General features: G+C 41.3%; 1 protein-coding gene and 1 long non-coding RNA gene across 2 annotated transcripts in view; both read right to left on the bottom strand.

The window, feature by feature from the left end:
• Dcaf12 (DDB1 and CUL4 associated factor 12) overlaps positions 1-16,989 on the bottom strand; it is a 37,483-nt gene extending 20,494 nt beyond the window's left edge. The window contains exons 1-2 of the mRNA XM_020163840.2: positions 16,587-16,989; positions 15,306-15,560 (exon numbers count right to left, since the gene is read on the bottom strand). Of these exons, the coding sequence (XP_020019429.1) occupies positions 15,306-15,560; positions 16,587-16,664 (333 nt within the window). The 5' untranslated portion in view covers positions 16,665-16,989. The remainder of the gene's footprint in view (positions 1-15,305; positions 15,561-16,586) is intronic.
• Positions 16,990-18,175: 1,186 nt separating this feature from the next.
• The window catches only part of LOC141415410 (uncharacterized), a 29,682-nt gene continuing 20,456 nt past the window's right edge, over positions 18,176-27,401 (bottom strand). Inside the window, exon 2 of the long non-coding RNA XR_012440389.1 lies at positions 18,176-18,507. This is a non-coding gene — a long non-coding RNA (uncharacterized lncRNA). The remainder of the gene's footprint in view (positions 18,508-27,401) is intronic.

The raw sequence follows: 27,401 nt of genomic DNA, 5'->3' as shown, positions 1-27,401 counted from the left end.
AAAATAATAATAATAATAAAGAGTTTGAGGCCATCTTGAGCTACACAGTGAGACCCTGTCTACAAATAAAAAAAGAAAAACAATCTCAGTCCAGCCCCAGACCTACTGTATCAGAATATGTAGCTTATCAAGCTCTGTAGGTATATTAAAGTTTGAGCAATGACCCAGATAGCATGTGCTCCGTAATGCAGAGGGCAGTGAGTATAAGACTCAGAAAAGAAAAGACTCAGGTGTAAAGTATGACCCGGAAAGATCTGAGTTTCTCCTATGGACTGAGGGCTGACTAAAACTTTGGTTTCTTTTAGTCTGTTCCTTTGCTTTAAGGCAGGGATCCATTCAGAAAAGGTGAGAAGAAAAGGTATCATTTATTCATATCTAAGAAAATTTTAAGTCTAATCTTTCAAATTCATAAAATAGGTGTTTTACCAAATGATTGCTAATGGTAGTACATTATTATTGTTTTTTTGTGTAGTTTTTCAAGATATGGGAAAGGCTTTTTACACTGGGTGAAAAACATCTGATACTCGGAGATGGAAAAACTGAGAAGAGTTGGGTCTGTACAGGGTTCAGGAAACCAAGATCTTATTCCCAATCTGACCCTCATCCTAGCAGGGGAATGACCAAGTGCCTTGTGAAGGACAGAGCCTTCCCACTTCTTCAGGAGAAATGACAAGGATATGGATGACCTGCACAGAACTGTTCTCCATCCTCTCCAACAAGAGGTCAAGGCTCCATGCAGCTCCCTGTAACATTTCTCAGAATGGGGTTGTTTCACATTAGCCTACTGGGATCCCTGCCAGAAACTGGCAGACAGGAAGGGTGAGCCTGAGGCTCTGCCTTCCCTACATCTTACATTCCGGGACAGAGGGACAAAAGCAAAGTCTGTTGCTGAGGAAGATATAAGACTAGGGAACATGTCTTTATATGAATGTGTGGGTCTGTAGATACACGTAAATGGTATACACAAAAATTTCTGAATGTGGTGTCACACGCCTATAATCCCAACATATGGGAGGCAGAGGCAGGAGGATCATGAGTTTTAAGCCAGCTTGGGCTACACAAGAAGACTGTCTCAAACAAAAACAAAAATCAAAAATCCAAACCAACATTGCTTTAAAAAAGAACAGGGCTTCAGGCGCTGGTAGCTCCTTATAATCCTAGCTACTCAGAAGGCAGAGATCAGGAGGATCATGGTTTGAGGCTGGTCCGGGTGAAAACATAGACCTTATCTCAAAAATACCAAATACACAAAAAGAGGGCTGGTGGAGTATCTGAAGTGGTAGAGCACCTGTCTAGCAAATGTGAGGCCCTGAGTTCAAATGCCATTACTTCCAAAAAAAAAGGTTATGCAGTATATTATGTAGCATGCAGTGTGTAATGTAATGCTTAATAAAAAGAAAATTAAAAGTGCCTACCCCACAATCATGAGGCCCTGAGTTCAAGCCCCAGAACCGCCAAGGAAAAAAAAGGGTAAATAGATATTTAAAAAAAGAGAATATAAAATATAATTTAAAAAAATTAAAAAGGACATAGAGCCTCACAAAACTTCTAAAGTTCAGGGTGTTTTACAGTGGCAGCTAATGGAGAAAGGAAAGCAAATCCATGCAGATCTTCCAGACAGCAAGATAAACTAGACTGCAGTCAGACAGTAAAGGGCTGGTAGGTAGCCAAGTCTGTTGAAAGTTGGAGAAACAAAATGGGCGTGGTGGTACACACATGTAATCTCAGCTACTTGGGAGGCTAAGGCAAGAGGATCATGAGTTTGAGGCCCCGATAAAATTAGCAGAACCCTATCTCAAAAACAAAATATAAATAAAAGGGCTAAGGGTGTAGCTCAAGTGACAGAGTGCTTGCTTGAGTTTAGCCCCCAGTACTGGCCTATCCCCCACAAGAAGTGGGGGGGGTGGGAGAATACAACAGAAATCAAAGCAGATAAGTCTATCCCAAACTGAGAAAGTAAGGAGCAAAGAAGACAAGACCAAGAAACACAAAAAATGCTTGACAATATGTGTCAAAAATGAAAAGCAGGTATACTTTGCAATTCTGATTGTAGGAATTTTTTTTTCTTTTTTTCATTCTTTTTTTTTTTTTTTTTTTTGGTGGTACCGGGTTTCGTGCTTGCTAGGCAGGTGCTCTACCACTTCAGCCACTCAATCAGCCCTTTTTTGTGACAGGTTTTTTAGAGATAGGGTCTCTCCAACTATCTGCCTGGGCTGGCTTCAAACCATGATCTTCCTGATCTCTGCCTCCTGGGTAGCTAGAATTAATAGGCATGAGCCACCAGCACTTGGCTGATTTTAGGAATTTATGCCAAGGAAATGAGAGATGAACAGATTTCTTTCGGACAGAGTCTCACTATGTTGCCCAGGCTGACCTCAAACCCCTAAGCTCAAAAGATCCTCCTGCCTCACTCAGCCTCTGAAGAAATGGAGCTACAAGTGTGTGGCACTGTATCTGGATCTACGTAGTTAATACTTTTCCAAATTTATCAATATACCTACATAATTCTGGGGGGACAGTACTAAAAATGTCACCTTTTGTGACACTTCCACATTTAAAAAAAATTTTTGTTAGTATTAGAGTCTGAATTCAGGGCCTTGAGATTGCTAAGTAGGTGCTCCTCCACTTGAGCCATGGCTCTAGCACAGGTTTTAGATTTTTTTTGGTGGTGGTACTATGGTTTGTACTCAGAGCTTCACATCACTAGGCAGCCGCTTTACCACTTCAGCCAGACCCCTACCTGTCCACAAAATTTTTAATGGCTATAAGGTAGTTCACTGCATAGACACACTAGCACTTATTGAATGCATTCCTTATTACTGAAAACTTATACTATATCTAAACTTTTAGTAATATAAAACATATCACACTGGGCATGATGGTGCTTGCTTGTAATACCACCAATTGGGAGGCAGTGGCAGGAGGCAAATAAATAGCAAGGTCTCCATTAAAAAAACACACAGAAAGGAACATCCTCAAATTCAAATCTGGGTGCCTATGCTAGGCCAAGATATCTTACACTCTGAATCTAAGCTGGACCTATGAAAGACAGGATGCCAACCTGGGATTAGTCACAACCTGAAATCTGAAGATTTTCCAGCGGAACCATAATTTTGCAGGAGGGTTATATTAGGATTTATAATTATCCTGGATTTAAGTAACATTCTATTTTAAGTTTTGTCTAGAAGTAAATTGATTTCTAATCCCTGGGGTTGGAGGAGGGGGGGTTCTCTGTAAAAAATGGATTAAGTCCTGAGAATCAGCTTTGGGTAGAAACCTAAATTTTGTCTACTTCCCATAAAAGCCACCAAATAAAGAACCTTTGACAGCATACAACAGAGGTTTAGCTATCTTAAGTACCTAAACAAACACATGGTAAGAAGAAATTCTTTGGCTGGGGATGTAGCTGAGTGGCAGAATACTTTCCTAGCATGCGCAAGCCCTGGGTTTGATCCCCAGGAACCAAAAACCAACCAACCAACCAAACAAACAAAAAAATTTAGGCTGTACAATGAGAATACAATTTAGTACTGCTTTTATATGATGACAGATACCATCACCTATTTTCTAAGTGATACCATCCAATCAAGCAAATATATAAAGGTAAATGAGGACTGGGGATGTAGTCTCCAGTAGTGGGGCACTTCCTTAGTATGTGCAAGGCCCTTAATTCGATCCTAACACTGGAAAAAAAAAAAGTCCAAATAAAAGGAATAGTCTACTACTTTGATTTCACATAAATCCTTACTTCTTCCTCTTTATTTTTAATTTTCTTTTTTTTGGAGGTACTGGGGTTTGGACTCTGGGCTTTGTGCCTGCTAGGCAAGCGCAAGCACTCTACCCTTTAAACTATGCCTCCTGCCCTCTGCCCTTATTTCTTCCTATGGAAGACGGAAATCAATTCTATGGCACTCAGGATGCTAACAGCCAACACATAAATTATTCAGAAGAAAATTTCAATATGATACTCTCAGCACTGTGTTCTCAACATAAAGCTTTCTACGTGGCCAGATGCCGGTGGCTCACGCCTATAATCTAGCTACTCAGAAAGACCTGGTTTGAACCAGGCAAATAGCTCTTGAGACCCTATCTTAAAAAAGCCCATCACAAAAAAAGGGCCAGTAGAGTGGCTCAAGGTGTGGGCCCTGAGTTTAAACCCAGTATAGCCAAAAAAAAAAAAAGCCTTTTACTTTACTAAACTTACTTCTAAACTATAAATTACTGGAGAACAGATATTGCAATTATGTATTAATTACATATCTGATACATTAAGAGATTAAAAGCTTTAAGGACTGGTAGAAAAAGTTATCAAGACCTCATCTCAATGAATAAGCCAGGCCTGGTGGCACATATCTATGGTTCCAACTGTGTGGGAAGCATAGATCATGCTTAGAGTCTGGTCTTGACAAACACTAGATTCTATATAAAAATAACTAGAGCAAAAAAAGGATTTAGGACATGGCTCAAGTGGTAGAGTACCTGTCTACCAAGCACACAAGGCCCTGAGCTCAAATTCCAGTACTAAAAACAACCCCCCTGCCAAAAAAAAATCCCAGTAATGCAAAAACAAAAACCCCTCGTGTTTTTTTTTTTTAATTATTATTCATTTATTCACATGTACGCATTGTTTGGGTCATTTTTCCCCCTTGCTCCCCTGCCCCCACCCCCTCCTTGTGTTACTGAGAGGGAGTTCCTCTACTCCCTCTAACCATTGTTTTAAGCTAAGAAAAAACAAGGTTTATGTAGACAAAAACATTTCTAAAAATGAGTGATTAGACAAACAATACTTTACCAACTATAAGAGAAAATTAAAATCCAAGAAAGACCACTTAAAATCCTCTCTCTTGGCCAGGCATGGTGGTGCATGCCTGTGATCCCAGCTATTTTAGCAGGCAGAGATCAAGAGAATCTCAAGCCTGGTGAGTGAGTTCCAGGACAACCTGGAGATATATACCGAGACTGTCTCAAGAAAGTTTTGGGATTTTTGTTTTGATTTTTTTGGTGGAAGTGGGGTTTGAACTCAGGGCTTTGAGCTTGCAAAGCAGATGTTCTACTGCTTGAGCCACATTTCCAGTCCAAGGCTGTCTCAAAATAGATAAAATGAAGAAAAAAAAATGTTTTTCAGGTGTCAGGTTCCTGTTTGGTTCTCAACCATAAGCACATTGTCACTGTGCATACTTATCATCAGAGACAAAGTTTTGTATCTCATTTTACTTAGCATATCAAGTACTTTGCAAATTAATGCCTATATAATACCATTTGGACTTGATTTACCACAATCTACTTAGGTATTCTATGGTTAGCATTTAGATAAAAGTTTTTTTCTTTTTTCTTTTTTTTGTGGTATTGGGGTTTGAACTCAGGGCCTACACCTTGAGCCACTCTACTAGCCCTATTTTGTGATAGGCTTTTTTGAGATAAGGTCTGGCAAACTGTTTGCCCAGAGGCTTTGAACTGAGATCCTCCTGATCTCTGCTTCCTGAGTTGCTAGGATTACAGGTGTGAGCCATAGATGCCCAGCTGTTTATTTTCTTCTTCTTGGTTTCTTTTTTTTTAATAAGGGTTCTCTTTTGGATAAATATCCAGGTATGAAAATACAAACCCATGGAGCTGGGGCTGCAGCTCAGTGCAATCCCCAACAACAAAAACAGGATGAGACAAGAACAGGAAAATGTTAAGTTCAAAGGTGGTATATTTATAGTCTCTTCATTCAGCAAATATTAACTCAGTGGAGGTGCTATACCTTCCTGCTCATGTAGGAGGTCATGGCTTTGATCCCCAGCACCACAAAAACAAACAAATAAATGAAGCATAATGCCAAGTGCTTTTTCTCCTTTCTTTTTTGAGACAAGGTCTGAACTTTTAGCCCAAGCTGGCTTCAAATTCCTAATTCTCTTGCCTCTACTTCCCACCTCTGGATGCCCAGCCCCCAAACTACTTTTAAGAGTTTTAGTGGTAAGTATGTATGTTTCTGTTCTGCTACATCTTTTTGAGAACTAGTTGTTACTATTATCTAGTACACAGAAAAATATTTTACTTTTATCTATATACCTTCTATAGCAAAGTTTAATGTCATATAATTTACTAACTGTACTTCCTTGTATATAATTTATATATTTAAGTAAACAATTTCTAAATGGTTAGTTATTTAGGATGTAAATGGCAATATAGAAAGCAACCATTTACAGGACAAAGAAATGCTCCCATCTTACCTTAAATGTACTGGAATTTGGCCAGAGATATATCTAAAGCCTAGAACCACTAACCATTCCCTGTACTACCAACTACCACTATTAATTATATCAACAGTTTAAGCATTTACATATTTCTAGGAACTATGGATCTTATTTAATATTCTTTCTGACTCTGCTATCCAAAAACTACTCACTTTATGTATGTATGTATTTAATTTATATAATCCATCCACCTATCTATAAATCCATTTATTGATTGATTGATTGATTGATTTAACATAGGGTTTCACTAATGTAGCTCAGGCTGGCCCCAAACTGGGATAAGCCTGTACCATCCACCATGCCCAGCTACGAATCTGCATTTTTAAACTTTTTTTGTGGTGGTACTGGGGTTTGAACTCAGGGCTTTGCTCTTTGTTAGACACACACTCTATTGCTTGAGCCACACCTCCAGTCCTGGCAAACTGCATTTTCAACACATACATCAAGTGTTAGAGATACAGGTAGTTCATGGGTCATACTTGGGAAACAAAGGCCTAAGCCGCTAGAATTCAAATACCAATTTAAAACAGTAGATTGAACCGGGTATCAGTGGCTCATGCCTGTAATCCTAGCTACTCAGGAGACACAGATCAGGAAGATCATGGTTCAAAGTCAACCCCAGGCAAAGAGTTCCTGAGACCCTATCTTGAAAAAACCCATCACAAAAAATGTGCTGATGAAGTTGCTCAATGTGAAGTCCCTGAATTCAAATTCCAGTACTGAAAACAAAAACAAAACTAAAACAAAACAAACAACAAAATCCAGTGGATTAGTAAAAGAAGCCATGATTAGCTAAAGGAACTTTTTTATTCCTTTAGTGATATGAAAGCCATTTGAGTAATTCTGCTTGGGAACAGGGGAGGACAAGGACCCAAAGAAGGCAAGGAACCATCAGAAGTAACTAGACTGTCTTATTAACTTTCCCCAGGCAGAGGTCCTGTGAAGTACCTCCTAGAAAAGCACAGCTCTTGGCAATCCAGGTTTACTCATTTCCCACTATAGGGCTGCAGAAACAGACTCTAAATTTACCAGACGCCATGTTGCCAGGCATATGACTTCAATTCTCCATTAAAAAAGGGGATTAACAGAATTATTAATTATTAAAATAGTTATTAATTATTAAAGGGCAGACATGAACCAAAGGGGAAAAAAAAAATAAATCATGCGAGACACAACAGCCCTTGCCATCCAACTCCCAGTAACTGAGTCATAGTCTTTCTTTCCCTATAGTTTCGTTGTTTGGTTGGTTTTTTTTTTGGTGGTCCTGGGGTTTGAACTCAAGGCCTCATGCTTGCTAGGTAGGCACTCTATCATTTGAGCCACTCTACCAGCCTTTTCCCCATAGCTTCTGTTCTGCATCAGTCAAATGGGTCCACTTCAAGTCCCTTCACAGTCCTGGTACTTTCCCAATTCTGCTGTAGGACGGACCACCCATTTCCTTCCCATCAAATGATTTCCCCCTTAGGAAATCCTCTCTGAATATGCTAGCTGTGAATGACTTCTTCCTTGTAGGAACACTCATGGTTGGTACTGCTAATGAGGCATTTACATTGTAATTAACTTTATCCTAGGTAAGCAAAGTGGAGGTTAGGACTTATGTATATGGGTTGGTGCTGTGTTTTTTATACATTAATTTAATCAAGAGATGAACTTCTATGCCCCAACACAGTATGTGTAAGTGTTTCTGGGAATCAAACCAAGAGCCTTATGTATGCTATCTATGTACTCTATCATTGAGCTACACTGCCAGCTAACCCTACCCAGTATATTAACAGAATCATGAATACACACACACACACACACACACACACAAGATACACAAGAATATTTAAGATATTCTTGGAACTTCAATGAAATTTCACACTGGCTCAAATACACACTGATTCGTCTTCTGCCATTAGGGGAATTTCAGCAAAAAACTCTGAGAAGTACTGGGTAAAAAGAATTCTGACAAGGAATAAGGACCCAAATTTAACTGTGCTTCTATCTACTTACAGAATCTCAAGTACATCACTTTTCTCCTTTGGGTCTATTTCCCTCACTATAAAAGAAGAATTGGTTGGAGATCAGTGGTTGAGACCCCATTACCTTTACAGTTCTTCCAGCTCTTTCTAGGTGAGATTTATTTTTATATCCCTAAAACCCCACACCAGGCAGTACTTGCTATACAGACAAGGAATGCAAAAACTGTTTACAGATTTAATAAATGCAATGCAAACCACAAAATTGTCCCACTACATTCTAGACCAGATGTAAATAATAGTCCAATCTTTCCCATATTAAAAGATGTCCTGATGGGGCAGTGGATGTAACTCAGTGGTAGAGCACTAGTTTAGCATGAGCAAGGCCCTTAGTTTGATCTCCAGCACCAGAGGTGTATGTGTGTGTGTTGGGGAGGCAGACATAAACAGATGGACATCCTGATAGGAACACCTCCATCTAACAAATGAAAGGGATAGGGGATTCCAGATCCAAAGACAAATAGGGTAATTCAAGTGGAAGCCAAATGTTATTCAACTGGATTGAGATTATTTGCCAATTCTGGGCCAGTTTTTCCTTTTATCTCAAAAGGAGAAACAAAGCATAAAGAGTCCTGTGCTTAAGGTACAGGCAGGAAAGCAATACTCCTACATGTTACCAGAAAAAGCTCACAGTTATCTAATCTCTTACTTTATTTCAGGGTATTGCACAGGCTGAGCACATGCTCTACCACTGAGCTACATTCCCATCTGGATCTTAAATCAGATCCGGGTACTGATCTCATTTTAATAGAAAAAGGTCCAGTTGGGTGTGGTAGTACACACCTGTACCACCTCCCAGTCAGGAGGCAGAGGCAGGAAGGTCCTGAATTTCAGGCTAGCCTGACCTACATAGTAAAACCTCATTTCAAAAAAACCAAGGTCTAAAGAAAAAAAAAAAAAAGACCTAGGGCTTGACTAAAACATATAAGACTCTGGCTTTCATGCTAGCACTGGAAATACGCAAAGGAATATACACATAAACATTTGAAAAATAAATTCCTCTTTCTATGCCTATCAAGGATCCAGATAGAAAAAAGGTCAAGAACTCAGCATCAATGTTCCTCCCCTCTGTTGAATACTCAGCATCCTAAACCTCAAACTATACCTAAAATAAAGGGCTCAGATCACTTCAGATATGATCACTCAGAGCCCTTCAAGTTCTTCAGTGGTTGTCAACTGTAGTGCAAATGTCTGAAAATGCATGCAAGTGTCTGTGTGTACTTCTATGTGTGTCTGATTGTCACAATAACTGGCGATGTAGGAGGGAAATGGTGCATTTTCTGGGACCTACAGAACAGAGGTGAGCTAAGTGAAATATCTTGTAATATGTGGTAAACAAAGAAACCACCTGAAACATCACCAACCTCCTTATTGAGGAAAGCTATCCTACATAAAGTCTTGAATCCATCCATAGGACTGCTACTCAGCACTCTCCCTACCCCACTTTTTTTTTTTTGCTTTTTGCAGAGCTAAAGCTCAAACACAACGCCTTGCCATGAGAGGCAAGTGTTCTATCACTGAGCTATACCTCCAGTCAAAGCCCTAACATTCCCACCATTAGCTTCCTCACATATAGAAGCTAACCCTAAGTCTGAAAAGCACTATGCTAAATAGGATTCCTGGGGCCCACATCTATCTGAGTCAAGCAAGGCCTTCTCAAAGATAAAGACAAGAAAGTACTGAAGGTGTGGATCAAGAGATAGAGTTTAAATCCCAGTCACACCAAACAAAAGGAAAAAAAAAAAAAAAAAAAAGAGAAGAAAGAAAAATAACTCTAATGCCATCACATGTCAGGGGCACAAACAATTGCCACAACTGTTTCCAACCCAGAAACTTTTCTGCATGTGTGCCCCAGCAAGGAACTTGCCAACATCTAGCACTGCCACACCTAAAATCTTCCTCTAAATATAGTCAGATATTCTAAAAATAAGATGAAGATGGGAATCTGAATATCTTTTACTAGTTAACCAGTTAGCACAGTTCTAGCCTAACTACAATAAACAGGTAGATTGAATTGGAGGTGTGGTTCAAGCAACAGAGCACCTGCTTCGCAACTGCAAAGCTGAGCTCAAACCTCAGGCCCACCAATAAATAAATAAATAAACAAACAACCAAATAAACAAATAGGTGGATCATTTAAATAAGAATGCTGCTAACCTGTCAATGCAGGTAAGAAAACAGAGTATACCTGGAGGGGCAGGGAGTCCAAGAATTCTACAAGCATTTTTTTCCTGAGATGGTGTCTTGCTATGTTGCTCAGGCTGGGCTTGAACTCAGGATCCTCCCGAGTAACTGGGATTGTAGGCATGAACCACTACACCTGTTTTTTGTTGTTTTTATTTGAGGTGCTAGGGATCTAGCCCATGCCTTACACACACTAGACAAGTACTCTACCACTGAGCTACACCCTCCAGTCCTCTGTAAGTATTGCAAAGCGTTTTCTAAAAGATATCCCTTTGGGAAAATAAAATAGTAAAACAAGGAGACCTGAATAAAATATGGCCAGCGCAAAACTGTATGTGGTATTTTGCATCCCTATGTATCAAGTAGAGTTTAATATTTTGCTTTTTTTTCTTTTGGTGGTACTGGGGCTTGAATTCAGAGCCTCGCATTTATGCTAGGTAGGCACTCTGCCACTTGAGCCACACCACCAGCTCTTTTTTGTGTTGGGCATTTTTTTTTCTTTTTTTTTCCTTTTTTTCTTTTGTATTGTTAATATTTTTTATTTTTTTATTTTTTTTCTTTTTCTTTTATTATTCATATGTGCATACAAGGCTTGGTTCATTTCTCCCCCCTGCCCCCACCTCCTCCCTTACCACCCACTCCGCCCTCGCCCTCTCCCTCTCCCCCCCCACCCCCTCAATACCCAGCAGAAACTATTTTGCCCTTATTTCTAATTTTGTTGTAGAGAGAGTATAAGCAGTAACAGGAAGGGACAAGGGTTTTTGCTGCTTGAGATAAGGATAACTGTACAGGGCATTGACTCACATTGATTTCCTGTGTGTGGGTGTTACCTTCTAGGTTAATTCTTTTTGATCTAACCTTTTCTCTAGTACCTGTTCCCCTTTTCCTATTGGCCTCAGTGTGTTGGGCATTTTCGAGATAAGGTCTCACTAACTATTTGCCTGGGCTGGCTTCAAACCATGAACCTCCTGATCTCTGCCTCTTGAGTAGCCAGGATTACAGACATGAGCCATTGACACCTGGCTCATATTCTGCTTTTATGATTTCAGGAATTTGAGTATGTAATCTCAGGGATATAATATTATAGCTATTTTCTCAACCATGATGCTACCTACATTCAGAAATTAGGCTGCTTCAAAGTTCCCCTCCCATGTGACAGCAAATTGCAGTCAAAATTTATTTGTCTACTTTGTCTACTTCATTAGGATCCACTAATTCCATCTATGAATTTAACAGTATACCTACATTTGATAATTACTTTGGGAAATAGTGAAAAAACAAAAAGTGGCTGTATACCAGGGAGTACACCTGATACTATCAGGTATCAGGTGTCTGGTGAAAATAACTTCCCAGAACATCAGCATCAGACAAGGCCATTCTGTGATCATATTTGAACAGAGACCAAAATATGAATACTGTCTAAACAACAAAAGAATCAACCATCCCCTTAACCTAGGTAATGAGAGTTATTGTGCTGTGCGCTGGTGGCTCACATCTATAATCCTAGTTACTCAGAGGCAGAGACCAGGAGGATCTTTAAGGCCAGCCCAGGCAAATAGTTAAGAGGTCTAGACCCTATCTCAAAAATACCCAACACAAAAACAGGGCTGGTGGAGTGGCTCAAGTAGTATAGCACCTGCCCAGCAAACCTGAAAGAAAAAAAAAAAAAGATGATTGCTTCATCATTACCAATAACACCTTTAACCACCTTCTAGACAAGACTAAAATACCTAAATAGAGAACCAGCCACCTGTTTCCTGACAGTATCCCAATCCAGAGCAAAGCTCTGGATTCAAGTTTCAAGACTTCTCCCAAACACCTGACACAACCCTCAATCTTTTACATTCTTTCTAGCATCCTCTCACTAAGAGGGTTCCCCACCCCCACCCTATAGTGTAGATTCTCCCTAACTGGAATGAGCAATTATATATACTTGTTCTACGTTAGGCAGATCGCTGTAGTCTTTGGCTAGAGAATATCAATGATGGGAAGTGAATGTACAGTTAAAATCAAATACCTCACACTCTTCTTTTTAAGCCATGCTCCCCTAACTTCCCCCTTTCTTTAATTATTTTCTGTACTCTCCTGGTTTTCCTGAGTTCCCTGCTTCTTCTGAAGCAGTTCTTGCCTTATAAATAAAGGTGTTCTATACTTAGCCCTTCTTTCAGGATCAAAGGTCCTTAGTCACTTTTGGTTCACAGTATACCCTTTGAAAATCTATTAAGAATTAAGAACTGCTTCCCAAACCACCCCCACAATCCTGTCCAGGAAACAGATGTACAATACAAATTTTTCAATTTTTGGAAAGGTTCAAAGGATTCAAGTCAAGGGTGCCTTGTCCTCCCTAGTAATATAACAATTTCAGTAATCCCTTATATATGAATGACACCCAAATCACTTCAATCTTTACCCTCTCTCAAATGTCTACTAATTGGTGAAAGCACAAAAGTGAACTCATTTTCTCTTTCAGTCTTCTGCTTTCCCATTACCCAGGTTCAAGACATCAGTATCAATTTGACTTACTACTCTGCAACAGATTAAATCTGAGCATGTCATCATCTACAGATTCTACCCGTAAGATGTCTTACATCTCTCTCCTCCTCATCCTTTTCCTGCCACTGTCCTGGTTTAGTCCTTAATTATCGCTCATGGTATACCATGGCACTAACCTCCTATAATGGCTCTCCCTGGAGCATTACTCCAACCACATCAGCCCTGCTAAAAATTCTTGAGCCACTGTCTCTCCATTCACCCATGGAATAAAATCTTAGCTAGAGTTCAGGGGCTTCCACAATCTGATCTGTTCCAACTCTTTTCTAGACACCTAAAGCTTGTTATACTGGAATCTCAATATCCCTTATAAATGGTTCATACCTTTCACTACATACTATTATTATATTAGTATGTACTTACTAATATATTATTTCACTACATACTATATATTATTAAGTAAGTATGTAAGTACTATTACTTACATACTAAGTACTACTACTATTTTAAAAAACCTCTCCTGCCTCCAAACACTTTAGGTCACGAGGATGTGAAAAGTCAAAAAGAGGTAAATATTAAGACTAAGTTAAATTATTACTTAACACACTTCAATAAATTCAAGAAACAGAGGTTAAAATTCAGCAATATTTGCTAGGCAAAACACTATAGTGAATGTGTGGGGATTAGAATGAACCCTTCCAAATAGGAGACTCTTTCTACTTCAAGTGACAACAATGACAATTCTCTTAAACCATGAGCGGGCAGGCTAAGAAACGTAGGAAAAGAATATTCTGTGGAATGGCCAAAAAACACATGAAAAAATGTTCACCATCTCTAGCAATAAAGGAAATGCAAATTAAGACCATACTAAGATTCCACCTCACCCCTGTTAGAATAGCCATCATTAGCAACACCACCAACAACAGGTGTTGGCGAGGATGTGGGGAAAAAAGGAACCCTCTTACACTGCTGGTGGGAATGTAAACTAGTACAACCACTCTGGAAAAAAATTTGGAGGCTACAAAAAAAAAAAAAAAAGAATATTCTGTGGAGGCAAGCTTGCTACTACTACTTAGTTTGAAAGGTTTCTGTGTAAGACAGGCAGCCTTCATTGAAGAGGAAGTGAAAATGTGGCCCCAACCACCATGATATTTCCTTCTTCAAAACTGTTAAAATTTTTGCTTATGTCCTTTATAGACACCAAAGAAATTTATTTTGGGTCTTAAACTCAGGGTTTTGCATACTTGCAAGGCAGACATTCTATCACTGAGCCATGCCTCTAGTCCTAAGATCCCCACCCCCCAAGACAGGGTCTTCCTATATAGCCTGGGCTGACCTCAAACTCAAGATTCTCCTGCGTGCTAGGATTATATACATGTACTACCATGTTTGGCTAAAATGTTCTTGATATAGAGCAACCAGGTCCCTTTCAATTGATCCCAGATGTGTCTTGGTCCAGGGTCAATTTACTCAGTCATTATGACATTACGCATCTGTTCACATAGGGTGAGGTGAAAATGGAGGGAGAGGGTAGACCTAATCATTATCTACCTCCAAGTCCTGCCTCTTCACTTGCCATCCCTGTGATGTCATGCTATTTGTGCCCTTCTGTTCCAATCACATCCACTACTTAACTCAGTTTATCCTTGCCTATAATTCTGTTACATAACATACTGATTAATGTTCCATTCATTTTACTGTTACTCTAAAATTACTCCTCCACTCTCATGTCATACTTAATTTTCCTCTCTTCCAAATCCTTTTCAGAAGGTCCAAAGACCAAATGCTTACACCCTGAAATATGCCACCAGAGAGATATTCCCAGACTTTCTTATATGAAATAGCTGGGAGGCATGGCTCAAGTGATAGAGTGCAGGTGCAAGGCCTCAAGTTCAAACTCCAGAACCACTGGGAAACAAAACAAAGAAACAATTCATGACCTATACATCTTCAGATTCTATTCTATCTTTAGCTAAGTACTAAATACTTTTACATAAATTCTTACACTTAAGTTTTCACTATCATGTACCCTGAATGATGTTATAAGCATCATTATTTCTGAATCTTTTCTTTTTCTCTAACTTAAAAAGCAATGTAAACAGAGAAGGAAAACTCTCAGAAAAACTCTATAAGCAACAGTATATACAGAGGGTTAGGAGCCTAAAGAAATACATTCCTCTGTAGATATCAAAGAGGCAGAAGAAAAGGAGCAGAAAAAGAGGAGGAGGTTATTAGCAGGAAGGAATGAAAAAAAAAAGAGTAAGGCAATTCTTTCCCAAAAGTGATTGGGCAAAGGAGCAGTGAAAGGTTCCAAAGCATGGGGATCCATACATCTAAGACTTAGGGGAAAGTTCTCCAAGTCACAGACACTTACCGTGTTGCATTTTGTGCCACATACCACTTGCCTATGATTCAACCATTGAGAAGCAAACACTTTATTAAGGGTCCCAAGATGAAACTCTCTCTCCTTCAGTAGACTGGGAAGTTGCTGTGCTGCATAACCATGTAACACTCGAGAGTAGTTGGTTTCATTCTGTAGCCTGACTTCCCGGTTCTTCAGGTAGTATACTAAGGATCTCTTCACTGGAGGGAGTCTTTTCCTTTTGTGAAGCGAGTGATCCCAGCCAAACTGTGGAAATCAACATTAGAAAGCAGGGCACTGACTACCTGTCTTCAAAATAGAGATCCTACTGTATTATAAATAAATATAGCCGAGAACTCATCCTGTGTGATTTATATAAGACAGCAACACAACAGAACAAGAATTTCAATACAGAAAGTCCAACTTAATGCTTCCGCCATTGAAATAATGTTGCTCACAGTTAAAACCACATAGGGATTTGGAAGCAGAAATACAGGATAAAAGGTTCACTAGACCTTTTAGTAGTGAAGGACACTGATACCCTGTACCTATCCTTGAAAGGGAAGGGAATGAAAGACCCAATGATTCTCATTCTCACCTGGACTGCAGCAGCTCTACTCAGTCCCCTTTCCCTCTCTGCCGTACTCCCTGTAGAACATAGAGGGTGTAGCTCAAGGAGCCAGACTGGATCCCCGGTCTTCCAGGGCTATACTATCAATGGCCGCCCCTCTGTCATCACGCGCCCACTCTCCAGACAGTTGTACAATTCGAAAAACTAAAACCCCAACGGAGTGGGAGGCAGGGGAAATCAGTACGGATCCAAATACCAGAAGGCCTTCCCCTCCAGTATAGGTATGACACCTGGTAACTGTTTCAACTAGGGCTCAAGACTTTGGTATACAGACGGCGACTCCTTCCTTGATGGGGGAGACAATCAGTCCCGCTTACCGGTGCTCCTTCCATCTCCCTCTCAGTAACTCCTGGGAGGTTGGTTTTTGCTCCCGGGTTCTCCTTCCTCCAGGGCCAATATTCTGGTTTGTCCTCAAGCTCTATTCCTGTCTGCAGTACTCCCGAAGAAGGTCCCATTTCTGAGTTCCCCTCTAACTGCTCACCTATCCAGACTATCTGCACCCCAGTGAACTCTTCAAAGACCAGCCACGACTTTACAGGCACGAAATCCGCTCTCGTCCTGCCTGTGACTCACAGACACCCTTCCCCCACCCCATCTGCGGACCCGAACCCCTTGGTTGGTGCTCTGGCCTCGACACACAGGTCCCAGCCTCTAAGCCTCACCTGCGGGCCTTGAGCGTCGCTCCCAGCTCCTGGCGAGGCAGGCGCTTTCCGCTTCCTGCTAACTGCTTTCCGGGCCATAGTGGGCAGCGCCGCAGCGACCCCGCAGCCACATGGGGCGGGGGAAGCCACCGGGAGCAGGACGGCGGGTCATACACTGGGCCCCGGGGCCGCGCGCTTTAGTGCGCCTGGCCCGGAAAAATGGCCCGGACCCGGGGCGGCAAAAGAAACGGGAGAAGGACAGAAAGGAGGGAAGGAGAATCGGGGGTCAGGAAAAGAAAAAGGGAAGGGGAAGGGGAAGGGGAGGCAGGAACCAGAAGCTTTCCGACAGCAGAGTGTGGAAAGGACGGCGAGCCGCGAGAACCAAAACACCCCCTCCCTCCCCCGGCCCGCGCCCTACGTCACGTTTGCGCAGCCGCATTTCGCAGCGCGTCGCCACGGAGACACCGCCTGCCCGACGAGGGCGGAATTGGACTTAGGGATAGGTGGAGAATTCGCGTCTGTTGCCCAGCCGCAGCCTGCCCCTTTCCAACGGTCATTTAGTGTCGGCTTGCTGTCGGCGAGCTGTGGCCGAAGGAAGCTGGCTTCTGGCTGAGGGCCGAGGACCCTTACTTGCCCCTCCACCCGGGGTCCGGAAGTGAGGACGAACTGCCCTACTGGCCGAAGGACTCCCTCCTAGCACGCGTCTCCACACTCTCCCTGGTTACTTCCCATCTAGCACCGCAAACAGTGACCTGGCATCTTGGACCTGGACCCTGTCCGGCAGGCAGAACTTCCCTTCCCTCTACTTGAAGGTGGAGTCTGCTCGGAAGCCAAGGCAGCATGGCCAACTTACCCTTCTGGCACAGCCAGCTCCAAACCGCCCTGCGTCCCCACCCCTAGGGAGCCCTCAGTGTCCACTCTCCATTCCACCTATTCCCTCCCTCCCTCCGCTGCCCATTCCTCTTCCGAATCCTGTCGGAGCAGCCACAGTCACCATGCCACCTCGCTACTTTTTAGATTCCCAGGACCTGCCATCAAAGCCACACTGTCTTTTGTATTGCAGGAAACACACTGTAATTGTAGGTCTCACACTTAATTTATCTGCACTACCTGCCTCTCTCTTAAAACCCAGGTTCTGTTTCCATTAAGGAAGGCTGGGTTAAATTCCGAACCAGAGGAAAGAGTGACCATTTTTGGCGTGTCCTGTTTGGACTGGCATTGGTCACCAAACAATGGGGGGTCTTCAGGATCACCCTTGCCTCCATTTTCTGAAGATCAGCCTCCTCCTTCCTCAGGCAAAGAAACCCTTGGAGGATGTTCTTGCTTGAGACTGAGTGGTCTCAGGCTGTGGTGCCCAGTTACCTGCTGATCCCTTCTGGCTTCAAGCCTCATACCTCCATGGAGCTGTGTTGGCCCACCTGAAGTTCTGCCTTCAAGAAGATTTGGATTTGTTTTCCAAGCTGAACCAAATAACAGATTAAAACAGGGTCCTCCATCCCAAGTCAGTACTGCCACTAACCCGTACTACCACCTTGAGAAAGGTATCCCCATCTTTCTTGGTCAGGCCTGTCCCTTCAGAGACATGTATACAGTGAATAGGTCAGGAGTGGGTCAGTTTCTTTTTTTAAGTCTTGTTCTGTTTCTGTCTTGCCTCACAATGCTCTGGATGACACAGGAGCCCATTGGACAAGGGTCTGGAATCCTTTGAGGACTGGAGGCGTGGTTCAAGCAACACGAAGCCCTGAGTTCAAACTCTAGTCCCAGCAAAAAAAAGTGGAATCCTTTGAAAATCTAGACTCATGCTGAGTAGTACTGGGATCCTGCTCTCCTCAGCCTGTGTCAGAGGGCATACTGGACACTGCAGGCTCATTCTTGAAGTTGAACTTCATCTTGACATCCCAGGAAGCATCCCAAATGCGCTAAACAGCAGAGCTCAACATTTCTGTAGAAATAAAGTAGAATGAAAGGCTCATTTTGATGTTTAAAGCAAATAATTGCTTTTTGGGGGGAAGGGGTGTTAGAAAATCAAACCCAGGCCTTGCACATGCTAGGCAAATGCCCCCACTCCCACATTGGTGCTGTTTTGTTTTGTTTTGTTTTGAGGTCCTGGAGTTTGAACTTGAGGCCTCACACTTAGTAGGCAGGCACTGTACCACTAGAGTCAACCTACCTGCCCTTTTTTTTTTTTTTTTTGATATAGGATCTCTCAAACTATTTGCCTAGATTGGCTTCGAACCTCTAGCCTCCTGATCTCTGCCTCCTGAATAGCTAGGATTACAAGCATGAGCCACCAGCACCCAGCCCCTTCATCTTTGACATGATCTGGCTATGTTGCCTAGGCTGGCCTTGGACTTTTTGTTCAACAGGCACATGCCACCACACCCAGCTTCACACAACTGCTTTTAAAACACTGTTAATACTAAGCACTGGGGAGGAAATAAAGTAATGGGAACTATCAATTTTGTAAGTAGGCATGTAATTTAGTACAACCAATTTGGAGAAATCTGTTACCTACTAAAGCAAAACATGTATGTTCCCCCCTTATTTTTAGTATTAGGATTGAACCCAGGGCTTCATGCATACTACACAAGTGTTCTAGCACTGAGCTTCCCACACCACTCTCCCCAGCCCTAAATGTTTACCCTTTGATCTAGCTGTTCTACTTCTTGGTTATAAACCCAACAGAAATGTGTTGGGCTCACCAAAAGGTATGGAGAAGAATGGTCATGGCTGGGTGCCGGTGGCTCACACCTGTAATCCTGGCTACTCAGGAGCCAGAGATTAGGAGGATCGTCATTTGAAGCCAGCCTGGGCAAACAGTTCTCAAGACCCTATCCCAAAATGCCCATCACCAAAAAGGTGATGGTAGAGTAGCTGAAGGTGTAGGCCCTGAGTTCAAGCCCCAGTACTGCCAAAAAAAAACCCACATGGTCATAATAGCCCCAAATTAGGAATAATCAATTGTCGTTCACACAAGGAATATTACACAGAAATATTACAGTACATGCAGATACTGTATGGGTGAACCTTGAGAGAGAGAAACACAAAGCAGTAATGCCTAAATGTAATGAGTAAATGTAGGAGGCTGAAGATGTAGCTTAATCGCAGAGCACTTGCATAGCATGCACAGGGTTCCATCCCCACGCTGAAAAAAAAATCATCCTGGCTTAGATGAGCCTTCATGATCTGGCTCCTATTTTTTTTGTTTGTTTGTTTTTGGTGGCATTGGGATTTGAACTCAAGGCTTCAGGCTTAGCTAGGCAGGTGCTCTTACCACTTGAGCCATTCCACCAGCCCCTGGCTCCTATTTTAAATGTAGCCATATCAAATACCATCTTCCTCCTTTCTCAGCTTCAGCTGCACTCTTTCAGCCCTTTCTAACAAAAATGCTCCCTCTTGCTACAGGCCTTGGCCACAGCTTTACCTCTATTTGTTACACTCCTTCCACCCCTCTCTGCTGTTGTGATATCTATTATTCTCAGATCTCAGTTAAAATATTACTTCCTCAGGAAGCCAGGCTGGCCTGGTTGACTATAATTCACCATTATTTTATTAGGTTTCCTATAGCATTATATGTTTCTTTTTCTTTTTTCTTTTTTGGCAGTACTGGGGTTTGAACTCAGGGCCTTACACTTGCAAGGCAAGTGCTTTGCCAGACAGGTGCTCTATCTCTAAACCACACCGCCAGCCCTTTTTGCTGTATGTATTTTTTAATAGGCTCTTGAATTTATGCCTGTGTCAGCCTGGACCATGATCCTATTATTTAGGCTTCCCAAGTAGATGGGATTGCAGGCATTTACTACCACACCCAGCTACTGGTTGAGATGGGGAGGGGGGTTCTCAAAAATTTTTTGTCAACCACCATTCTCCCAATCTCTACCTCCCAACTAGCTAAGATTATAGACATAAGCCACCACACCCATTTTATGGATAACTTTTTAAGATATTGTATTATAATGGTCAACTTTCATATCTTTCCCTTTATCTTGGGAGGTTTTTTTTTTTTTTAATTTTGGTTTTTTGGCAGTACTGGAGTTTGAACTCAGGGCTTTGTGCTTGTGAGGAGGTGCTCTACTGCTTGAACCATGCCTACAGCCCTTTTTGCTCTGGTTATTTTGGAGATAGAATCTCATATTTATGCCTGGGACCAGTCTGGACCATGCTTCTCCTATTTTAAGCTTCCCACAATAGTTGAGATTACAGGTGCCTGCCATAGCACCCAGCTACTGGTTGAGATGGAGGTCTCAAGAACTTTTTGCCTGGGCTGGTCTCAAAATGTGATCCTCCCAATCTCAGCTTCCTAAGTAGCTATGATTAGAGATGAGAGCCATCAGCACCAGGCTTTTTGGGAGCATTTGAAGGCAGAAGATGACCCTTGTTTATCTCCAAATCCCTAATGCCTAGGAAGGCACCTAGTTTATTTTACATACTCCCTAAATGTAATGAGTGAAGAGTAAGTCAAATGTCCGTTTTGCAAGGTGCTCTAGGTATGTTAGCAGTAGGGTAACAAACTATAGGGAAGAGACTGTGTGATGAGAATAATGCAAAAACCTACTTCTGAAATCTTGAGCAAGTCTATTTACTTATTTAAAATAGCATTTTTTCTAATTATATAATATGTATTCAAAGTAGGAACTTGAACAGAAAAAGAAGACATGAAAAAGTTACCATAAGTCTACTCTCTAGAGATAACTACTGTTTACATCTTGATGTGGGATCTTCTTGTTTTTTTTTTTTTTTTTGTATGCACCTATATCTGTACCCATATGTCCATATGTAGTTGTTGTTGTTCTTTCTTTCTGTACTGGGATTTGAACTCATGTCCTTGCACTTGCTAGTTAGGTGCTCTACCATTTGAGCCATGCCCCCAGCTCTAGTTCTTTTTGAGACAGGCTCTTGCTACTTTGCCCAAGCTGACCTCAAACATAAGATTCTCCTGCCTTGGGCTGATGGAGTGGCTTGAGTGGTAGAGTGCCTCCCTAGCAAACATGGGATCCTGAGTTCAAACCCCGGCACTGCTGAAAAGAATTAATAAAAGATTCTCCTGCCTCAGCCTCCCTAGTGTTGGAATTGCACTATCATACCTGCCCTCCCATATCTACTCCTTTTTAAAGATGATTTCAAATACTATTTACAGCTTTTTTGTCTCATTAGTTTGCTCAGGCTGGTCTTAAACTCCTGAACTCAAGTGATCCTTCTACTTCAGCCTTCCAAGTAGCTAGGTTTACAGGCATGTGCCACCATGCCCAGTTTAGCTTTAAATGAAAACCCAACAGGCTCAGTTTACTCCACCCCTGCTCCTGCAAATAAATCCTTGTCACCATTTCATCATAATGCAGGGTGCTGGAGGCCCATCATTGAGCTGGAGACCCAGGATCAAAGCTGTTATCTTGAGAAATGATATAAAATGTTTTAGACAAATTTAATTGTGTTATAATTGCTTAGTAACAGTAATTCCTGTTGTTTATTTGTATTGGGTTTGTTTGTTTTTTTAACAACGCAAGCAAATGTTGCCTGTAGATTTCTATTTTCCATGAGGTGCAGCTAATGATCCTTGCTAGCAAAGGGGCAAGTGAGCGCTCAGAAGGAAAGCAATTGTTAGGAAAATGGATTTGGGGATTTAATTCACACAAACATAATAAAAAAATAGCAAAGAAGGAGACCTGGAGGATATAGGAGCATGAACTGTCATAGATGGTAAGCCCTCAATAACTGCTCCCTGATGATGTAAAGATGTTAGAGGTCTCGTAGGCATGGAGATAGTAATTACTTCACCCACTGTGGAAATAGTTCTGAGATCCTGGGGCATGGCATATGAAAGGGTGGGAGATATTATAGAAATAATAGTGTGCATGGTGGCACATGACTATAATCCAAACACTCGGAAGGCTGAGGCAGGAGGATTGTGAGGCTTTTGTTTTAGTCTCTAGATCAAAAAAAGAGGAAGGGGATGAGCTCTCTCTAGTATTTTTTGGTTTCTCAGAGAAACCCCAGTCTTGCTCTTAAGGCCTTTCAACTGACTGCATAAATTCCATCCACATGATCAGGGATAATCATAGACTGTTAACTATATCTACAAAATATCTTCATAGCAACTCCAATATTAGTGTTTGATTAAATAACTGGCACTAGCCGGGTGATGGTGGTTCACACATATAATCCTAGTGATTCAGGAGGCAGAGATCAGGCGGATCATGGTTTGAATCCAGCATGGGCAAATAGATCAAGAGACCCTCTCTCAAAAAAAAAATCATCACAAAAAGGTGTAGTTCAAGCCCCAGTACTACAACAATAAATAAATACTGGCACTATCACTTAGTCTATCAATACTCGTCATTAATTTGGTACCTCAGTTTGTCATGGTTCTTTGCCCAATAGGCAAAAAGTCTGGTACAAGTAGTCCTGCCTGGATTGGTCTAGTCTAATTTTCCATAGATTTTTAACCACAAGTAACACAAAGAGAAACCCTAAAGATCTCCTGCATTCTGTGCATATTCTTGATAATTGTCATTATGTAGTAGCACTTCAATTTGCCCTTGGTGATCAGGATCAATCACCCCAGCCAGTACAGTCACTTCCTTCTTTGCCTATTGATTCATAGACGTGAGGAGTTCAAAGTAGCTGAATGATGTTTTTAACTTCCAGCTCAATGGAATTGTTGTATGTCCAGTAAAAGCACTAAGATTTCTAGACAAGTAGAGCATAAGGCCTGGGAACAGAAAGCAAAAAAAATATTTTTTTCTTTTTTTGCAGCACTAGGGTTTAAACTCAGGGCCTACACCTTGAGCCACTCCACCAGCCTCTCCCCCTACCCTTTTAAAAAAATGTTTATTCAGATATATTCATTATATGGCAGGATTCAGAGCAACAATTCTGATTAGACTTATACTATACATTATTTACATTGCCCCCATAGTTTCTTCCCCTCAACCTTCTCTGCACCCCTCTTAAAGCAATTGCAAGAAGTTTCTTAGTTCTTTTTCATAAACTTTTTTGTGTTTTTTGTTTTTGTTTTTTAAGATAGGGTCTCTTGAACTATTTGCCCAGGCTAACTTCGAACCCCAAACCTTCTGATCTCTGCTTCCTGAGTGGCTAGGATTACAGGCATGGGCCACTAGTGCCTGGCCAGAAAGCAAAATTTTTGTTAATGGGCTCACGGATCACTCTTTTTTCTACCCCTTGATTTCTGGACCTAAGAATATTAGCTATTGGATAAACAGCTACCGCTTCATACATTAGATGCCGTGTAGGGCACATAAAGCCCCTTGGAGAAGTCATTACGTTTATATTTGCTGTCATGAGATAAATTTACAGAAGTTCTGTAATAGGGGTTCAGAGGCTGCTTCTGCTAAAAGTACTGACTCTTCACTTGAGTCTGCATATGTCTGATGGGTAACTGAAAGCAGGATAAAAGCTTGGTATCTCTGTCTTTATTTTGTACTGTCCTTTGCTAACTCCAATTTTGGGTCAGATTCTTGCTCAACTCTGCACTTAAACATGTTCATCAGTTAAGCAATATTCATCTAAAAAACTGATAATCCTCTCCCTTCAAGGCTAAAGACACCAAGATAAGAGTAAGACATATTCAAGACTTGCAGGGCAATCATAATCAATAGATTATTAAATTTACAACATCCTGCTCCAAACCACCAGAATGGTGCTTAGAAGTCTCCAGTCATTGTCTTAAACCAAACAGCCATTGCGCCAATTAAACTCCATTTTTGCTCCCCTGACCTGTTGGGTTTTTTTTTTTTTTTTTTTGAGTCACTGCCTCCTCAGCTTATCTCAAGTTCCAGGAATAATAAGTCTTGCAGGTATTTATCTCCTCTAGTGCCAGCAGGACCCCACGGAACTAGACCTCGGACAACACTCAACTAAATTACAATTTGACCAACACTGCTTGACTGCATGCTTCTTGCCCATCACTTTCATTTCTTCCCAATATAACCCCAAGACTATTGTTAGCATTTTGGAGAGACAGGCTTTCAGTGATTAGACTGCTGTTTTTCTTCCCAGTGTGGCCACACTGAAAATAAATCCCTTTCCTATATTTACCCACTGCTTGTCTCTATTCAGTCAGTTGGGGCAAGTGGCCATGCTAGCTACTAAGTCAGGCAGACATCTTTGGGACAAACTCCTATATTAATTCACCTTCAAGGTAACCTTTCCTTTATTTTTTATGACACAAGCTGAGCATGTCCAGAGGTGTTCCTGTCCATCATTTTTACCTTTCAAATATGTGCTCCATGATCTTTAGCTAAACATGCTCAAAATACATCCACCAATGTTCCTTCTTGAACTGTGACCTTAAACTGAGCATAAGCATGTTCAGGAATATGACTGTCCTAAAGTGCTTTCCTATATGAATTTGTCTACACTTCCCCAATAAGATACCCATGCTTCCTTTGCTCAGAAGGGCATTGCTTTGGAAATAACTCCCATGCTGTCCTAAACTATTGCAGATAATTCCTTCTCCACTCCTTTTGTTTTTTTCAATTTTTTTGTGAGACTGAGGTTTTGAACTCAGGGTTTTTTAGGTTTTTTTTTTTTTTTGGTTTCATTGTGATTATTTTAACAGTGTTTGGTGGGCTCCATATATATATATGTATTATATATATATGTATTTACATTATATATAACATACTTTGATCCTCTTCACTCCCCAATACACTCTTCTTACACCCTTCTCACTCCCGCTGATACCCCAAGAAAGTCTCCCTTTTATACTCATGTCCCATTATTATTATTGTCATCACAAAATTTTAGGGCTAGCTTCCACATATGCACACAAACATGCAATATTTTGCTTTTGAGCTTGGCTTATCTCATTCAGTATTATGATCTCCAGTCCCATTCATTTTCCTGCAAATAACGTGATTTCATTCTTCTTTATAGCTGAATAATACTCCATTATGTATATATGCTACATTTTCTTTATCCATTCATAGTTTGTTGGGCACCTAGACTGATTGCACAGCTTGGTTATTGTAAATAGTTCTTTGGTAAACATGGCAGTGCAAGTATCTCTCTTGTCCATTGATTTATACCCCCTTTTATATATGCCCAAGAGTGAAATAACAGGATTATAAGGTAGGCCTATTTTTAATTTTTTGATGAACCTTCATACTGATTTCCACAGTGGTTGTGCTACTTTACAATCCCACCAACAGTGTATGATGGTTCCGCCTCCCTGCCAATCTTCACCAGAGTTTGTTGTTTGTGCTTGGACCCCCCCACACCCCCATATTATCAGGACTACAGTAACAGTACTGTCAATGAGCACAAACATTTTTAAGTGTCTTGATAGATTATGTCCATTTTTTTCTCCAGCAAAGTTCACATCTTTTGTTTTTTTTTTCTTTTTGCGGTACTGGGGTTTGAACTCAGGGCCTCATGCTTGCTAGGCAGACATTTGACCACTTGAGCCACACCTCCAGCCCTTAGTTCACATCTTTTAACAATATGATTTTCTTTTCTGGCAGTACTGGGGTTTAAACTCAGGGCCTCATGCTTGCTCAGCAGGCACTCTACTGCCTGAGCCATTTGGCCAGTCCAGCAATATAATTATTGCCTATTTCAGCATACTATAATCAATACTGCTGTTGTATATTATCATTGTCACCTACTTTGAATAAACTTTTCTTTTGGTGGTAGCAGGGTTTGAACTCAGAGCATCACACTTGCTTGGCAGCCACTCTACCACTTGAGCAACTCTGCCAGCCATTGAATAAACTTTTCTCAGAAAGGTTTCCTGTTGAGAAAGTAAGTAAAATATCTTGAAGCTAACAAATGCTGTGCTTCTGTTTATTTATTTTGGTGTTGTATATTGATAGAAAAAGATTGACAACCTAAGTTCAATTCCCCAGTACCACCAAAAAAAAAAAAAAAAAAGGAAAAGAGAACCAATTTAGTTCTACAGGCAGCACATACCTGTAATCTCAGTACACAGGAGGCTGAGGCAGGAAGATCACAAGATTGAGACCAGTCTGGTCTACATAGCAGGACCCTGTCTCAAAAAAAAAAAAAAAAAAAGACAAGAATAACCCAAGTACCAGTTGGAAGAATTGTTGCAATTATGACAAAAGAGATTTCCAGGGGCTAGCACAGGGGCTCAAGTGGTAGAGTGGCCTGCTAAGCAAGTGTTACTGGATTCAAACCCCAGTACTGCCAAAGAAAGAGAGAGAGAGAGAGAGAGAGACAGACAGAGAGAGAGAGAGACAGACAGAGAGAGAGAGATTTCCAAAGCTACTTCATCCTTTACATCATCCCTTCCCATCTTCATTAGAAGATGGACTTGATCCATTTGCTGTTGACAATAATGTAAACTTACCACTGTTATCTTTATAGTTGGAAATTCCCATTCATGGGTGAAAACTGGTTTGTGATGAAGCAGGTAGTTCAAATTTACCTTGCAGAGCCCAGTGCAATGGAATATTGGGACAGTTCCTCCTTGGTGGAGCAGTGGTCTTAAAGCCAACAGCCTGTGTACTCTGTCTAAGTATGTGGTTCTGGAAGAAGGCAGCAGAGTGGATCTTGTTCCCAAGGAATAGTGTTTGTCTTTTATACCCAACTGGAGTTTTCCCAAAGGACTGATACAAAGGGTTTCCATTTGTTTCAGGAGGTACCTTGGAGCCAGGCACTGGTGGCTGACACCTGTAATCCTAGATACTCAGGAGGCAAAGATCAGCAGGTTTAAGGTTCATAGCCAGCCTGAGTAAATAGTTTGGGAGACCCTATCTCAAATATATCCAACACAAAAAAAGGCTGGCAGAGTGTCTCAAGCAGTAAAAGTGCCTGCTTAGCAAGCGTGAGGCCCTGAGTTCATACCCCAGTGTT

This window comes from Castor canadensis, chromosome 13 (assembly GCF_047511655.1).
Source record: "Castor canadensis chromosome 13, mCasCan1.hap1v2, whole genome shotgun sequence".
Classification (NCBI taxonomy): domain Eukaryota; kingdom Metazoa; phylum Chordata; class Mammalia; order Rodentia; family Castoridae; genus Castor; species Castor canadensis.
This window is presented reverse-complemented; position numbering and strand designations above follow the sequence as displayed.